This window comes from Panthera uncia (assembly GCF_023721935.1).
Source record: "Panthera uncia isolate 11264 chromosome E2 unlocalized genomic scaffold, Puncia_PCG_1.0 HiC_scaffold_19, whole genome shotgun sequence".
NCBI classification, from domain to species: domain Eukaryota; kingdom Metazoa; phylum Chordata; class Mammalia; order Carnivora; family Felidae; genus Panthera; species Panthera uncia.
This window is the reverse complement of record NW_026057588.1, coordinates 14307649-14324208: the sequence shown is the minus strand read 5'-3', so window position 1 is coordinate 14324208 and position 16560 is coordinate 14307649. Positions and strand designations below refer to the sequence as shown.

General features: G+C 58.4%; 2 protein-coding genes across 3 annotated transcripts; one reads left to right on the top strand and one right to left on the bottom strand.

Annotated features, from left to right (window-relative positions):
* Nucleotides 1-467: 467 nt before the first annotated feature.
* Nucleotides 468-4579, bottom strand: GGN (gametogenetin). Of its 2 annotated transcripts, none has more exons than XM_049621787.1 (3): nt 4329-4579; nt 1583-3508; nt 468-650 (listed from the first exon to the last, which is right to left on the bottom strand). In XM_049621787.1, the coding sequence occupies exons 2-3, from the start codon at nt 3487-3489 to the stop codon at nt 533-535; spliced, it is 2025 nt and encodes a 674-aa protein (XP_049477744.1). In that variant the 5' UTR covers nt 3490-3508; nt 4329-4579; the 3' UTR covers nt 468-532. The 2 variants fall into 2 exon arrangements, with proteins under 2 accessions (XP_049477744.1, XP_049477745.1); XM_049621788.1 differs by lacking the exon at nt 4329-4579 and adding an exon at nt 4137-4303.
* Nucleotides 4580-6589: 2010 nt separating this feature from the next.
* On the top strand, nt 6590-15365 carry SPRED3 (sprouty related EVH1 domain containing 3). The gene is made up of 5 exons (XM_049621006.1): nt 6590-7088; nt 8173-8341; nt 8443-8519; nt 10772-10918; nt 11676-15365. The coding sequence occupies exons 1-5, from the start codon at nt 6912-6914 to the stop codon at nt 12339-12341; spliced, it is 1236 nt and encodes a 411-aa protein (XP_049476963.1). The 5' UTR covers nt 6590-6911; the 3' UTR covers nt 12342-15365.
* Nucleotides 15366-16560: the final 1195 nt, after the last annotated feature.

Genomic DNA, 16560 nt, shown 5'->3' with positions numbered 1-16560 from the left:
GCCCTAGCCTGGGATTGCCCTGGTTCCCACCCTTCCTGAGCCAGTGCTGTGACTTACGACCTCCTGTACCGCCCCCAGCCTGTATCTCCTGCCTTGAAGTTCTCGAGAAGGTATTTTAAGGCAGAGTCCAAATCTGGCTGAGCCATTTGTGGGATGTGGGATTTTCAACAAAGTCTTCCAGAGTCCATTTTCCCTGCTGTAAAAATGGAATGATCACCCCTGCTTTCCAGAGTGATTTGTGCTGAACATCTGAACTTGGCACCGATCAGCTCAAATGGAGCTCATGGGGTTAAGGGTAATGCGACCGTCTCACCTCTGGGCCCATCAGTCTGGATGCTGGATCAATGGAACCTCCGTTCTGCTGTTCTGGGTCCAGTCTCCCTGTTTCCAGGATGTGCTGCTTTCATGGAGACCTCTGCCCTCCCGATCCCATCCCTTCGACCCTAAGCAAGTGACTGACAGGTAGCTAGATATCTAGATGGTTATTTTATTGTCAAGGAGGGGGAGGCAGAGGGCATTGAGCAGACTGCACTCAGTTGGAATGGGTGGCCTGCAAATCGTAGTGCTCCAGCCCGGCCACCAGGGAGCCAGCCAGCTTGATGGTGGCAACCCAAGGCGGCTCGCTCAGGTGGTTGGTGGGCGTGCTCAGCCTAGGGGGAGGGTAGAATCAGCAGGGCATTGCCATGTGGCCAGGCCCTTAACCCTTATAGGTTTCACTTTCCCCATCTGTATGAGGGGCCATGTTTGAGCATCAAAACAGTCTAGGGCAAGGCTGTATCCATTCAAATTTAAAAGGGGGGCTAAGGGTTGCTGACTCTGTGTTCTGAGCATCCCCTCAACCTGTCCTGCCTCCACTGAACCCCAAGGGATCCAGAGCAGAGGGTCTGCCAGTGATTCAGAGTCTCAGGAACCAAGGTCAGATGGACCCTGATGACCAGATCCTGAGATTCAGAGTGTGTGTGTGTGTGTGTGTGTGTGTGTGTGTGTGTGTGTGGAGGGGGGTGGAAGAGGTGTAACTGAAGGATGCTCTCTGGATCTAAGGACTCAGGTGTAGCCTCTGCAGCACAAGGACTGGGGCATCAGTGCCCTCTGGCTGCCAAAGCCTTGCGTCAGGAGAAGAGGCTGGAGGGGTCAGGAGTGCCAGGGGCTAGGCCAGGACTTTTCTGGAGGCATGCATTCCTCCCCTCTGCCCCTCTCCCTGAAAAGCTTGGGACATGGTCCTTCTTGGTGCCCTCAGGACAGGGTCAAGGCCTTGAATAGGATCAGGCCAGCTGGCACCAGCTTCCCTCCCTGATGGCTCCAGAAGGTCACAGGGGCAAGGGTCAGCTTGGAGATCTGGATACCAAGAGGTTGGACCTAGGTGTTCCCTCTCCCTTGTCATGGGTCAGGATGGTGTCAAGTTTCTTCTAGGTCCCCAGGGGATTGGAACTCAGTTGGGTTTGAGATACAGCCAAGGGAAGGGTAATGGTTCGGCTGGAGTCAGGACACCAAAGCTGAATGGGTCTCTATCCAGGAAAAGTCGGGTTCAGGACTTTTAAGAGGTATTCCCTCCCCTCCCTACACCCCGACGACCTTCCCTCACCAGGCAGATACGTTGCGTGGTAGACGGCGATGACGCAGCTGGTGGCGGCAGTAACACTTGCAGGGACAAGAGTTAAGCACCTGGAAGGGCGGCCAGTGGCGAGTGGTGCCCGTGTTAGCCATCCCTGCTGGAGGAGCCCCGCCGCCACCACCCCCTCCACCTCCGCTGTCAGTCACGGTGGCTGCAGTACGTTCGCGAGGACCATCTCCGGGGGCGCCCGCCGCGCGGGTCGCACCCCGGGCTGCGCGGGGACCTTTGTTCCTGCGCGTGCGGGCCTTGATGGGCGCGGGCGCAGGCAGCGTTGGCTCCGCTGTGGTGGGAGCTGGAGCCGGGGATGGGGCCAGGGCCGGGGCCTGGTCGGCAGCCAAGGCGAGGGGCAGAATGGGAGCCGGGGCGGGAGCCAGGGTCGACTCCAAGTGGCCCGGGACTGGGGTGGGAGGGCGGGCCACGGGCGGCGGCGTTGGCTGGAGCACCGGCGGCTGTGGTGTGGGCGGTGGCGCGGGAGGAGGCGTGGGTGGTGGCGTGGGCGGCGGCGGTGGCAGCAACTCCTGTGGGCCTGTTGGCCCGGGGCTCGCAGGCTCGCCGTTGGTGGGCGCCGGGAAGATGAACATAGGCGGCGCCAGCAGGGCTGGTGCAGGCCTCCGGGACCCCGGACCCGGGTGCGTCTGCCCTGGTGGAGGCGGTGGGGAGCCCCAGGGCCCTGAGAGCGTGGCCGCGCGCCGTCGGGGCGCCCCGACACTGCCGCCGGTTCCGTTGAAGCGGAAGTGGCGTTCAGGGCCATCGGGAGGGCTCGCCCAGTCGAATTTGGGCTTCGAGCCTGGAAAGGTGGTGTAGGGTGGCGGCGGAAGGGCCCTGGCATGGGACACAGGCGCCGAGGGGGGTCCAGAACACCCCTCGCCGTCTCCATTACCGCCTTCTGCTTCTTGAGACTCCCGAGGGACCTCTCCCGAGGGTCGAGAGGGCCCAGGAGCCAGAGACCCCTGCTTCAGGACTTCGGCGTAAGAGATGGAACCCGAGGCAGCGGAAAAGAGTCCTCCTCCTCCGCCTCCGCCTCCGCCCCCGCCCCCGCCCCCGAGCGAGGCTTTGGCAGCTGAGGAACTCGACGCTGCCGCAGGGGCCAAAGGGGGCCCTGACTTGAAGGTGACTTTACACAGCAGGCTCAGGCCAGACTCGGAGACCGCGGGCCGGACCATTTCGCCCTCTCCTGCTTGGGGAGGTGCCCCTCTGCGGGCTCGCCTGGCCATCTGGCCCTCGCTGCCGTGCCCCACCTGGCTTTCTGTGGGGGTTGTGGCGGGTGTGGCCAGAGCAGGAGTGATTCTGTGGCCCGGGGGCTGCCGGTCGGAAGGTGGCGGTGGCGGTGGCGGTGGCGGCGGCTTCCGCGGCGCCAAGAAGGGCGGAGTAGGGGATGGGGCCCTCGGGAGAGAGTCGGGGTCCTCTCCAGTTCGTTGCCGGGGCGGCGGCGGCAGTGGACGAAGGCTCGGAGGATCGCCCTGGCCGCGATGGCTCGCCTCCAGCAGACCGCGGATCCGGGGCACCGGCGCCGGAGTGCCCGTGGGTTTTCGCCACTTAGACGGCGCGGGCAGCAGGGTCCCCACGGGGGGCGGGGGTGGTGTGGAGACCGCGGCCGCAGCCGCCTCCTCTGAAAGGGGCGTCACTGGCGAGGGCAGTTCTAAGGTCAGGGGCAGGGGCGAGGGTGAGACCTGGGGCTCCGGGGGTACCAGGATTCCCGGGGGCGCGGAGCTGCCAGGGAACCAGACGCCCAGCCCTCGAGCCAGGCGCATGGCCGGGGAGGAGGGGGTCACCTCAGGCTCCACCGGGGACGTACGGCGGGAGTCAGAGGAGCGGTCCGAGGCCTGCTCTTTTCGGGAGCCTCCGCCCGCGGAAGGCTCCGACTGCACGTTCCCCATTTCTGACGGAGGTCGGGGACTGTGATCGGAAAAACTTCCGCCAGTCAGTCCGCCCAAACTGTGGGGACTCTACGAGGCTGACTGTATTTGGTCGTACACGTCCGCGCCAGACCCTCCCCTGTGCTCCAAGATCCGTTCAGGCACTCGTCTGTCACTAGTCTCTCGCTGCATTCCTGTTCTCTGACTCTCGAGGCTCAAGCCTTCTTCCCCATCGCCCATGCAGCTGCTGTCAGGCCTTCCCCCTCATGGCCCCATTCAGCTGCTATTCAGACACTTAGGCTCCATCCTCTTAGTGTACTCAGATTCGGTCCCTGTTCCCCCCACCCAACCCTCACCCCGGCTTGTCCCTCAGGTCACATCCCTACACTTTGGCCATGTCCCCGGTCTCCAGGCTCTAAGACACAGGTCTTGCCCGCTTTTCTGTCAGTCTGTCAGGCCACATCAGTGATGATGATGGTGCTCAGTAGCCTACAAAGCCTGCAAGGAGTTCAAGCTTCTCTCCAGGCCTTCAAACCTGGCTCTGGAGACCGAAGCCCCGCCCATGCTCTTTGGTCCCGCCCCCGATTGTGTATCGGGCCTCATCAACCCCGCCCCGGCCTGGCCTCGCCTCCGCGGTATTCTTGTCTTACTAACCCTTCAGTCCTCACCTCTAACCCTCCGATCCCTCTCTCTGTGACGATCATTTGAGTCTCTCCCTCTTCCCAGGCAGCGGCAGATCTTCGGGTCTCACTCTTAAACTTTTACGGCTCCTGGTCTACCAGCCTCCTTCAACACTCAGGCCCCACCCCTTCCCCCAAGCTCCGCCCTGGCCCCGTCTTCGCCCAGAGGTTCCCACTCACCGACTCCTCCAGCCGACCAAAGTTCAGACCGCGGCCCCCTGGGCCCAGGGCAGGGCGGGGAACGGCCGTAGCAGAAAATAACCGAAAAGAACGGGGGTGAAGCGGGTGATGGCAAGTGGGCGAGACAGCGGGGGCGGACCCCGAGATCTAGGCCCCGCCCCCGGGCTCGAGGCCCCGCCCTCCTGTGAGCCAGCAAGGGGCCGGCCCCTGACGAACCTGGATCTCCCTTTGAAATATTCCGCTGTCTTCCTCCCCGCCCCCAGACCTTGTGGCCCTAGGCCCCACCCCTTTAGTACGTTGTCCTTAGCCCCTCCCCTTTATAAATGCTCCGCCCCCTTCGTTATTCCCTCCCTCGAAGCCCCGCCCGTTACGGACACCGCAACGTAGCTCCTCCCTTTAGGCGCTCATGTGCTCCGCCCATAAGGCAATTTACTTCTAAACTCCGCCCTTTAAGGACCCCCACTGCATCTCTTCCCAAGACCCTCTCCTCCCTCGGGCCTGCCTAGAAGGCTCAACCACCGTGGACCCGCCCCTTCCATGACGCAAGTGCTTGTCCGCGCCCTCGGCGTCCTCAACGACTCTCCTTCCCAAGGCCCTCTGGCCCCGCCCCCTTGCGAAGGCTCCCTTCTCGCCCCACCCCTTTTCGATCCCTACCAGGTAGTCAGCCCCTCCCATTTAGAACCCAAAGAGCAGACCCTCACCTTTTTAGAACCCTGAGAACAGGCCGTGTCCCGGACCCTTCCCCCCATCCTCAGGGATCAATGGCGCGGATGAGTGGGAAAGTGGGGTGATCTTCTCTGGATCCCGAGAAAATGGGGGCTGGGGGGCTGTTCGCTGGAGCTAGTGGCGGGCTCTAGGACCCAGCGGGCAAGTACGCCCGCCTCGCGCTTACCCCTCCCCCAAGCCGCCCCCTCCCCCTCACCCATCTTCCAGGTTCCCCCTCCCTCCCCCGTCGCCCCGGCTCCCGGTGCCCGTCTCTAGCGCCGCCGGAGCCAGCGAGGGAGCCGGAGCGAACAGGAGGAGGAGGAGGAGGAGGAGGCCAAGTCGCCGCCGCTCGGAGCCCGGCCGGAGCCTCCCAGGCAGGTGCCAAGGGGGGCGAGGGGGCGGGGGCTGACAGACTGCCTGTCCCGGTGAGGGGGCGGCCAGGACCGCGCTGCTCCTCCTGCCCACCGGGGCGCCCCCAGACCGAGGCTGGAAGGACAAGGGGTTGGGGGCCCCTAAACTGCGCGGCAGCCATTTGGGGTATCAGTCTCCATTTGGGGGCCTGGACTTCTCCGAAGACGCCCCATTCATAAAATTCCGAACTGGACCCCTACCATTTGGGAACTCTGGGGACCACTCCCCCAGGGAAACAGATGTGTGGGGAGCGTGGGGCATTCAGAAATCCCCGCGTCCCATCCCAGCTAGGCCCTGGGGGACCCCTGCCCTCTTTCTCTGCTTCACCTGTTGTCGGGGGAGGCGGGCGGACAAAGGAAGCAGCATCACGTGACTGCTCATTCACAAAATCCCATCCCATTGAGAAAAGGGGGCTGGGGGCGCTGCGACCGCCCCTTACCCTCCCGAAGGGCTGGGGAAAACCGGCAGCCTGCAGGTGGGGGAAGGGGCTAGAGCTCGCTGCCTGGGTCCCTAAGGTTCAGACGCCAGGGTCCCTGCGCTAGGTGGTAGTGAGGGGCTGGACGCTGATCACGATTACTGGGCGGAGGGCTACGTCCCCTGAGCTGGGGGGCGGGGTAAGATGGTTCTGAAGGATGCTGGGGCGGGGAGGGGGAGGAGGAGGGATCAATTCTCCACCTCCCCTCAGTCTCTCTCCCTTGCCTTCCATGGGCTGGGACCTGAGGGAGCAGGCTTGATTTTTGTGAATGAAATGCACTCTGGTTGTGTCTCGGTCGTCCGTTTCTGGCTTCCTCTGCCTCCATCTCCCTTTCGGCCTCTCTCTGGCCATTTCTGGTTCTCTCCCTGCTCCCTGCCCATCTCCCGTTGCTGGGTGACTCAGTGAGCTTTGCATCCGGTCTCATTCATAAATCCGGGAAGGGGTGGGGGGAAGAGAGCCTGGGTTTCTCACCCAGCCAGTGGCCTGGGCGGCCGAGTGTGGAGGCAGCGTAGGGGGATCTGGAGCTGAGTTGATGGGCTCTAAGAAAATACATATGCGCAGGCACCCAGCTGTGAGGGGGAATGATGGGTGGGGCTGTGGGAATGTGCTGAGGGATGAGAAGGAGACTGGGTTGATAGGGGAAGAGCAGGGAGGGGGAAGGGAAGTGGAAAACTGGGGCTGTGGGGGTCAGGATGGGAACGATGGGGAAAGGGACGAAGGTGGGTGCGGAGAGAAAAGGTGGATACGGAGAAGGTAAGCATGGGAGAAAAGAGGTGGCATGAGGAAGAAAGAAGCCATGCTGGAAGAAGGTGGGCATTGGGGGTGGGGGGAGAGGCAGGTATGTAAGGGAAGGTGAGAATCGGGGCCTGACGGTGCAGTGGATCCAGATGTGAGGGACGAAGAGGGAGATGAGGCTTGGGGCGAACGCTGAATGGCAGAGCGGGATCGGAGCTCACTGACTTTGTCCCTGTCTCCCCACCTCCTGCAGGTACATGGTTCAGGTCCGAGCCGTGGTGATGGCCCGAGATGACTCCAGTGGGGGCTGGCTGCCTGTGGGGGGCGGGGGCCTCAGCCAGGTGAGCGTTTGTCGGGTCCGAGGGGCCAGGCCCGAGGGGGGGGCCCGCCAGGGGCACTACGTCATCCACGGGGAGCGCCTTCGGGACCAGAAAGTGAGCCACCCCGGGGCGTGGGGGTAGGGTGGGGGCATGGGGAAGTAAGGGGATGGGGCTGGGAGTGCAGAGGTGAGGTCAGGTCGTCTCCCAGCCCAGAATCAACCTGGGGTGTGGGATGTGGTTTGGAAGTGAATACCTGTCTTTGGATAAGAACTGGGAGTTTGGGGAATATCTGGGGTATTCGGCAGGTCCTGTCCACTGCCGTTGCCTGGAGGGCTATCACAGCAGCCTCCTCGCTGGCCTTGCCCTGCTCCTGCTCTCTCCCTCAACCGCAGTCTGTTCCACAGGGGCCCTGCTGACCCCTGACTCAGAACCCTCCTGTGGCTCCATCTTGCTCAGAGATCCTTGCCAGGAGGCCCTACACCACTGGCCCCTGTCTGCTCTAAGTATATGGAGGCATTTGGTGGGGAACCATCTGGAAGTGTCAAATAGGGTTTCCAGTCCTATATGTGGGTTCAGCAGGAGTATCCTGGGCTATCTGGCATGAGCTGGAAGGACACTGTCAAAGTTTCAGCAGGGGATGTGGTAGAAAGACGTGGATTGTTTGAAAAGGCTTGGGGGATGGGTTGCATCTCAGAGCCGAGGTCAGAAGGAACAACCAGGGGGATTTGAAATGGTGTGAAGGAATACAGTGACGTTGGGCCAGGATATGAGGAAACATCTAGGGCGTTGACCAGCATCTGAGGGGGAAATCTATGGGAGTTTGATAGGAATTTGGGGGTAGTGTTTTGGGAGATTATTGGGGCATCAGAAGGAGATTAATAGTAATACCTTGAGATGTTCAGCAATGTTTGGGGGGGTATTATTGAGTCAGAAGGAGGGATGTTGGGTTATCAGAAGGGGCTACTAGGAAAAGGAAAATGTGGAGACCAAGGGCTTGGGGGAAATACTGGAGCATCAGAGGTGTGCTCAATAAAATTGGGGAGTGGTGTTGGGGTGTCGATCAGGGTTCAAGGGTACACCTAGGGTTGAGAAATGAAATTTGTGGGATGCTTAGGTATGCAGATAGACTGAGGGTTAAGAGGAAGCACAGGCATGTCTGGAAGGGGGTGTCTGACCTGCCCCCTCCCTGCCCCCTCAGACCACCTTGGAGTGTACCCTGAGGCCAGGCTTGGTTTACAACAAGGTGAACCCCATCTTCCATCACTGGAGCCTGGGCGACTGCAAGTTTGGGCTGACGTTTCAGAGTCCCGCAGAAGCTGACGAGTTCCAGAAGAGCCTGCTGGCTGCACTGGCTGCACTGGGGCGAGGTGAGCGGTGCAGGCCTTGGTACTGGGGGATGGGGTGGAGGGGTGGGAGAATCTGGAGCCTGGCCTGGGGAGCTCACTGTCTGCCTCTCTCCTTGCCCCAGGCTCGCTCACCCCCTCTTCCTCCTCCTCTTCCTCCTCCCCTTCCCAGGACACCGCAGAGACTCCCTGCCCTCTGACGGTGAGTCTCCTCCAGGACACGGCTCTGCTGGGGGTGCCGGGGGGCTGTCTCTATCAAACATTCTTGAGCATCTCTGTATATCAGGCACCATGCCACATGCGGGGGACACAAATCTGGGCCCAGACTGTTAGTGTCAACTTAATGCCAGCTATCCTTGTTTTCCCATTCTGTCGTGGGTCACACATTCATTCAAGGGTATTTATTGAGCACCTTCAGTAAGTAGTGTTTTAGGCACTGGGGATACATCAGTGAACAAAACAAAGTCCCTTTCCTCATGGAGCTTCTATTCTAGTGTGGAAAGGCAGAGATTTTTTTAAAAATTTACTTTAGAGAGAGAGAGAGAGAGAGAGAGAGAGAGAGAGCGCGTACACGCATGAGCAGGGGAGAAGGGCAGAGGGAGAAAGAGAGAGAATCTTAAGCAGGCCCCACACTCAGTGCCGAGCCCCACGCGGGACTCAATCTCATGACCCTGGGATCATGACCCGAACCGAAATAAAAAGTCAAATCTCCACCGACTGAGACACCCAGGCGCCCCAAGGTAGAAACTTTTTTTTTTTTTTAAGATAAACTATCTTTTACAGTAAACAAATTAATGACAAGTCCAGCCTTCTAGTTATTCAGGGTATAATCCTTGAACTCATCCCTGACTTTTCTCCTTTTTTATGCCCCTCATCCAATCTGTCATCAAATATTGGCCTCCCTTTCAAAATGATTAGAATTTGAATGTCCAGCCTCACCCTCCAGCTGCAGCATTCCCACCAGCTTCCTATTGCCAACTGCCCCCCTCCTCTTCCCTATTGCCTGGAAGTTCCCCCCACACGGCCAGAGAGACGCTATTGATATCTGAGTCAGATCATGGCCATTCCTCTACTCAGACCCCTTCCAGAGCTCCATCTCACTCAGGGTAAAGGACAAAGCATATAAGATCCCATAGCATCCGGCCTCCTATCCTCCGTTTTGCTCACTCTGTTCCAGCCACACTAGCCTCCTCACTGTTACTCCTACACAGCAGACACGTTCCTGTCTCGGGGTCTTTGCACCGCTGTTCCTTCTGTCTTGGAATACTCTTCCCCAAATTTCCACACGGCTCGTCCCCTTATTTCCTTCAGGGTTTTTATACACATATCGCCTTTCCTGAGTAAGCTGTTTAAAAATCGCGTCTTCCAATGCTCCTTAACCCGTTCTAATTTTTTCCCCATCTTCTAGATATTTCCCTTATTTCCTCTCTAAGTAGACAATTTTCTTACCTGTTAGCATATTGCCTGTCTCCTGTGCTAGAATGCCAGCTCCAGGAGGCAAAGATCTTTTGTTGCTTTCTTGCTGCATCTCCAATGCCTAAAACAGTGCCTGGTATACAGTAAGTGTTCAGTAAATATGTGTCGAATAAATTTATTGAATGAATAAATGCACATAATGTCAGACGCGATTTGGCATTTGCTGGGAACAGTGGGAGTTGCTGAGACTTAGGAGAACAAAACTGGTTCCCGGGGCAGAAAAGCCGGAGTCCCAGGGTCAGGGGAAGATGTGGGTGGGGCTACCCAAATCACGCAGACAGTTCCCACGTACTGAGTGCTCACTGTACTTTCCGCTCTCTGAGAGTTACGCTGTACTTTCCACGCTCCGTCTTACGTCCTCACAGTGGCCTTTGTGAGCCTGGCATGTCATGGGTGCTCAATGAATGTTTACTGAAGCTAGTAATGGATGAAGTCAGAATGATCCCCAAGCTACAGAAAAGAGTCCGAGGTCTGAGAAGTGACGTTTCCGTTTGTAAGGGACGGTTGGTTTGGGTGAGGAAGGAGAACACTCCTGGTGGGTGAAGCTGCCCCCGTAAAGGTGTGGTGGTGGGAATGAGGCAGGAAGGTGGCTGGCCGGCCAAGGGAGGGGGGTTCTGGGAAGGGAGGATATTTTGATGTTCTATAGGTTGGTGAGCTGAGCAGATAAGAAGAGGGGGTCAAATAACAATAACCATTTCCAGTCTCCCCATACTTCAGGCATCCTCATGCCCTTTACAGTAGGCCCTAACCACATCCTTATGAATAGACACTATTATGATCCCCATTTTGCAGAGAAGGAAACTGAGGCTCAAAGAGATGAGCTCACTTGCCGGAGGTCACACAACCAGTCAGTGGCAGAGCCGGGGCTTGAACCGAGGCCTGTCTGGCCGCAGAGCCCTCGCTCGCCACGGGAGGGGGTCTATGTGAGGGCATCGGCTGTGCCGGGGGTTCGGCTCTGAGGCCGCCAATCTCCTCCAGTCCCATGTGGACAGCGAGTCCTCCTCCAGTCACAGCCACCAGGAGACGCCTCCCACCGCGGCGGCGGCGGCCACTATCATCACCGTGGAGTCAGCTTCTGGCTTCGGGCCGGCCACGTCCCCCCAGCGCCGGCGCTCCTCCGCTCAGGTGCGACCTCTGACCTCCAGCAGAAGTCTGGGGCTCCGGGTGAAGTGGGGCAGGGTGCTGGGCCCCGAGGTAGGCGGGAGCTGAGACCCCCAGAAGGGCAAGAAAACCACAAACAGATCCTGGGGGCCGGCTGACTTGAATTGATGGCAGTCGTGGTGGGAGGGTGCTTGGAGACTTCGGTCCTTCCGAGGGTTGGGTGAGGGCTTCCCTTGTCTCCTGCGCTCTTGAAGATTTTGGAAAGTTCTGAGTTCTGAACTCAAGGGTTTGGGGGACGGCTGGGACAATCTTCGAGTATATGAGGGAGTTTTTTGTACTCATGGAAGGAGTTCTTTAGACTGCTTAATTTGTTAGGAGGGCCATGGTATCCAAGGAGGTTAAAGCTCCCTGGGGACCAGATTCCTGCGTCCTGAAGGAGGAGATGGCTGGGGTCCAGAGCTCCCAGATCTGGGAGCTGGGACTTCCTGAGTCTTGAGAAAGAACAGGCCTGGGAGCCTGGACCACTGGGTCCTTAAGGTGCGGGCTTGGTGCCTTTGGTCTGTTCTTTGATATCCTCTGTCCCCTGTGAGAGGAGTGGGCTGAGGGCTTGGAAGTCAGTGCCGGACCCACACACTCAGGATCCCAGGACAGCCTCCTAGGATGAATGAGGCCTGAGGCGGGGTCTTTGGATTCTCAAGTCTTCTGTAACTGGGATGGATTGTGGTGGAGTGTGGGGGTCACGGGCCCTGCTAACCTGTTCTCCTGTCCCTTCGTCCCGCAGAGCTACCCTCCGCTCCTACCGTTCACGGGGATTCCGGAGCCCTCAGAGCCCCTGGCCGGGGTAGGGGGCCCGGGCTGGGGCGGCCGTGGCTATGAGGATTATCGGCGCGCTGGGCCGCCCGCACCCCTCGCCCTGTCCACCTGCGTCGTGCGCTTCGCCAAGACCGGCGCGTTGAGGGGTGCAGCCCTGGGGCCTCCCACCGCGCTACCCGCCCCTCTCGCCGAGGCTGCGCCCCCAGCGCCCCCGGCTCGCCCACCACCCGGCCCCGGCCCTGCCCCTGCGCCGGCCAAGGCCTCCCCGGAGGCAGAGGAGGCGGCGCGCTGTGTGCACTGCCGTGCGCTCTTCCGCCGCAGAGCTGACGGGCGTGGTGGCCGCTGCGCGGAGGCCCCGGACCCGGGTCGCCTGCTGGTGCGCCGGCTCAGTTGCCTGTGGTGCGCCGAGAGCTTGCTCTACCACTGCCTGTCAGACGCCGAGGGCGACTTCTCGGACCCGTGCGCCTGCGAGCCGGGCCACCCGCGTCCCGCCGCGCGCTGGGCCGCGCTGGCCGCCCTCTCCCTGGCGGTGCCCTGCCTCTGCTGCTATGCGCCCCTGCGCGCATGCCACTGGGTCGCGGCACGATGTGGCTGCGCTGGCTGCGGGGGTCGCCACGAGGAGGCGGCGCGGTGAGGACGGCCTGGTGGGTCCAGTAGCTGCACCGAGGACCCAAAATTGAGGGTCCAGGACCCTGGACTCTGTTCGGACCCCAAACCCAAACCTAGGCACACCCGGAACTTGGAGCTTGAGTTTGGATTGAGAGACCCCAGACCTGGAACCTGGACCCCAAATCTAGGACTGAGAGACCCCAGACCCAGCTTCATTGGGATGTCTGTCCAAGAGGTCCCAGGCATCCTGAGTTCTGGTGTCCCCATCCTGCTGCCATCCCCTCCCTGACCTAGACTGAGGAGACTCCAGGCATCCCCCACACTCTACACCTCGGGCAGGCTGGGGAGCATCTGTATCCCTGAGAGACGCAGGGCCCTGCACCCCAACTCCCTGTTCAAATAACCAACCCAGACCCTATCATGCCTGACGCCATGAACCCTCAGATTACAGCCCTGGAGTTAGTCAGGAGTTACCAGTACCCGACCCTGCCTGTATACAATTCCTCCCAGATCATGAGACCATAGAACCCAGATTCACCCCAGAGGGTCACCGAATGCTCACCTAAAACTTGGGGCACCCATATCTGAGATGTTCTTGTAGCCTCCAGGACCCCTGAGACACCAAACTCTCTTACAATGCCCTGAGTAGTTCGATATGCCCAGATGTTCTCTGACCAAGATGACTTGGGAGACCCATCTCAGAGTCTCTCCCATTCCCCCCAACCAAGATCCAGATGTCAGACTCCAAGATGCTCTGGGAGCCAAGGACCAAAGACCTCTGTAGACCCACCCACCCCAAGGCAGTGTTCCCAGGAGCTTTGGATCTCCTATATGGGACTCTGATGTGCCTCGTACTCCCCTATGTAGTACTGAAGGCCACCAACACCTTGGGGCCCAAGACACTGGTCCCAAGTCCTTTTTCAAAACCCATTAGACTTGGATTTCAAGCCCCATAATAGTCTGGAATCTTTGGCTGCTTTGTATCCACAGATCCTCAATTCCCTAAAAGCTGGAAGCCCAGCTCCCAGAAGATGGGATGTTCATGGCAACCCAGACCTCTGACCCCTTGGCCCCCAGCCCCTGAGCGACCCCAAGGTGCTTTGGGAGCACTGGTCCCAAGACCCCAAGGTGCCATTGATACCCCAAATTCAGGGCTCAAGCCTACACAACATTGGGATGGTCCCTGCTCAAGACCTTGGTCCCTCCATACCAGAGACAGAACTGAAGTGCCCCAGGGCCATAGCACCTTCAGATCCCAGATTTCTTTGGACTCAAGCCTCTTAAGCCTGATATTCCCCAAGACCTGGTGCCCTTGAATCCTGATGTCTATAAGCCCCTGAAACCCCAAGGTCCCAGACCTCTGAATTCAAGTCCTAAGGATCCCAGCCCAAGCCCCCAGCATCTCACAGAACTACCCTTTTACTAGGGTAAAAAAACAAACATTTTGAGCTCATGTTTCTGAATTCCAGAACTACCCCAGAGCTCCCCCACTCCCATCTTTAGGACCTAGCATTGCCATAGATGATTGCGCAAGCTGTTCAGTAATCAAAGCCACACAGTCAAGGTGGGGGTGTGGCTGGAATTCACACTGCACTCTGCTGGCTACACTGTGCACGAAGTCACTTTTTAGGCTAGCTATGGATCTACACACACACACACACACACACACACACACACGCACACCCCTTGCACTCAGCCCCAAGCCTGACCTTGAACCCAAGTCCTAGTCCAAACTTCTTCTGTTCTGCCCTGTTAACCCCTTCCCTTCCATCTCAGAGTTGGGGATTGCTTTGCGAAGTTTGAAAGCCTATTTCACGGCCCTCTGTGATCCCTCTTCTGGGCAAGGGGGTTGCCACAGTCTCTTTCCAGAGTGGGATGGGACTTCCAGGGTACCTCAGATCTGATGGCCTGAATGGGAGGATCAAGGTCTTGGAGCAAGACAATCTCAATGCTCTGTGGGCTTGGGACCTGCATCTGGTCCCAAGCATCTGGAAATGTGCACTTACCTTTCTTCATTACCCAGACTTGGATGACCTTGTAGGAGTTCAAGGGATAGGTCAAGGGGGTCAGAGGGCTAGATCCTTCTGTCACTTCCTTTAAATTATTAACTATTTATTACATCCGGAACCTGTGAGATTCAGCTCTCCCAACCAGACCCTGGGATGGGTGAGAGAACAGGGGGATGTCCCTCCCATCCCCACTCTGCCCAGCTCTCATCACTGTCAGACCCACCAGAGCTGAGGGCGGAGGGACCGGGGGCTGGGGCAGCCTGGGTCCCCATCCCCCTCTCTGTGCCTCGGTCTCCTCCCTTCCGTGGTGGGCGGGGGGAAGCTCCATTCTTAACCTACCTCGTTTTGGGGAGGGGTGGGACGGGGACCAGAGTGCTGTAAGGTGCTGTGGGATCTGCGGATGAAGCGGTGGGAGCCGGGGAAGGTTCCCCCGGCCCCCACCTCCCAGCACCGCCTCTCCCAGGTCTCCCGGTCCTGCTCCCTGCTGATACCCACCTCTGATCCATGATTCCTCTTCATCACCCCCAAATCAGGGGTGCGTGGAGGGCTGACCCTGGGAGCCAGGAAGACCTCAGACCCTGGAGCCCCCAGGCCCAATTTCCCAGCTGCCTGCCCCTCAGATTGGATGCTTGGCCCCCAGATTTGGGGGAGGCACCCTGACATTTATCTTCCTGATCTCGATTCCAAGCCAGTCTGTGACCTCAATATTGTTATCAGTGCAGGCTGCAGTGGTGGGGGAGGATGGGGGCCAAAGACCCAGCCTTGTCATTGGGGAGGGGGCATGAAATATTCGCTCCAAGAAACGTCTGTGACAAAGTCTCAGCCTGTGTCCTTTATTTGCATTGATACACCCCATCCATCACCTTCCTGAACACCAAGCCAGTCTCCTACCCAATTCATCCTTTCTCTACTTCCTTTAGTCCCAGGCAGGCCCTCCAGCTGAGTTGCACACATTCAGTCACTCAGGTACATTTACTGTACACCCATTATATGCCAGGCCCTGTCCTAGGCACTGAGGATGAAGCAGTGAACAGAACAGACAAAACCCCTTTCCCACGAGAAACTTCTGAACTTTATCGTGGAGGAGACAGTAAATGACATGTTCGAAATGATGTGTACTATAGAGAAGAATAAAGTGGGGAGGGGGGTACAGTCATTTTTAGCCAGGGTGGTCAGGGATGCCTCACTGAGGAGCTGACATCTGGACAAAGCCTTGAAGGTGAGGGAGTCCTGCGGACGTCTGCAGGGACATTCTAGGTAAAGGGGAACTGTTCCCTGCAAAGCCCTGGGGGAGGAGCATGTCTGGTAAGTCTGAGGGACATCGGGGAGTGAGTTTCTGGGGGGGAGGAAGCAAGGAGGAAGGTACTTCAGGGATGAGGGCAGACCTGTGCGGGTCCTTGCAAGCCATCGCATGGACTTTGGTGTTCACCCTGAGTGTGATGGAGATACAGGAAGGCTCCAAGCATGGGAGGGATGTGACCTGGCTCAGGTGTTTACACGTTCCCCCTGGCCGCCTGCGGGGAAGACACTGGGAGTGGGTGGGAGGGAGATGGAGAGGCGGCTGCTGTGATGGCCCAGGGGGAGACTGGCACCAAGATCTGCGTGAGAACAGTGGAGGCAGGGAGAAGTGGGCAAGATAACGGATCTATTTTGAAGACAGAATCCACCAACTTAAAGAGTTTACAAAAAAAAGGAAAGGAATCAAGGCTGTGATTCCAAGGTTCCAACTTGAGCAATCTTTAATGTCTTGTTAAAGTCAACAAATGGTCCCAAGTACCCAGCCTTGGGGTAGGCAGGAGCATGCAGGATTAGGTCATGATTTTAACAACAGCAACAAAAACAGTAGCAGTCCTAACAGCAGTCCTAGGTTAAGTGATTAAAAGCAAGCACTCCAGGATCAGGTCTAGTTTGAGTCCTGGCACCACCACACATTCTCTTGGCCGTATCCTCTCTGAACCTCATGTTTCTCCTCCCTAAAACGGATCTGAGATGCTTTAGTAGCACACACAAAATATTCAATATATGTTGTTAGTTACTGAGTACCCCGGGATGTCTGCTAAACATGTACGTACAGGACTCATTCTCACGACTAGTTTTATCCTTGTAGAGCTAGGAAGCAATATGGCAGGGAGACACAGGTGGTGAGTGGTGGACTCAAACCCTAATCCTAACCCAGGGTGCAATCTCTTAATCACGACGGGATATTGCACCTGCTCCCTTTCCAAGGCCTAGGGA

Excerpts from the sequence above, each read along its gene's own strand:
- GGN (XM_049621787.1), bottom strand. The coding sequence starts at position 3,489 with ATGGGGAACGTGCAGTCGGAGCCTTCCGCGGGCGGAGGCTCCCGAAAA. Across the intron at positions 651-1,582 it reads CCACGCAACGTATCTGCCTG|GCTGAGCACGCCCACCAACC; the intron begins GTGAGGGAAGGT and ends CCCTCCCCCTAG.
- SPRED3 (XM_049621006.1), top strand. The coding sequence starts at position 6,912 with ATGGTTCAGGTCCGAGCCGTGGTGATGGCCCGAGATGACTCCAGTGGG. Across the intron at positions 8,520-10,771 it reads AGACTCCCTGCCCTCTGACG|TCCCATGTGGACAGCGAGTC; the intron begins GTGAGTCTCCTC and ends AATCTCCTCCAG. Across the intron at positions 10,919-11,675 it reads GCCGGCGCTCCTCCGCTCAG|AGCTACCCTCCGCTCCTACC; the intron begins GTGCGACCTCTG and ends TTCGTCCCGCAG.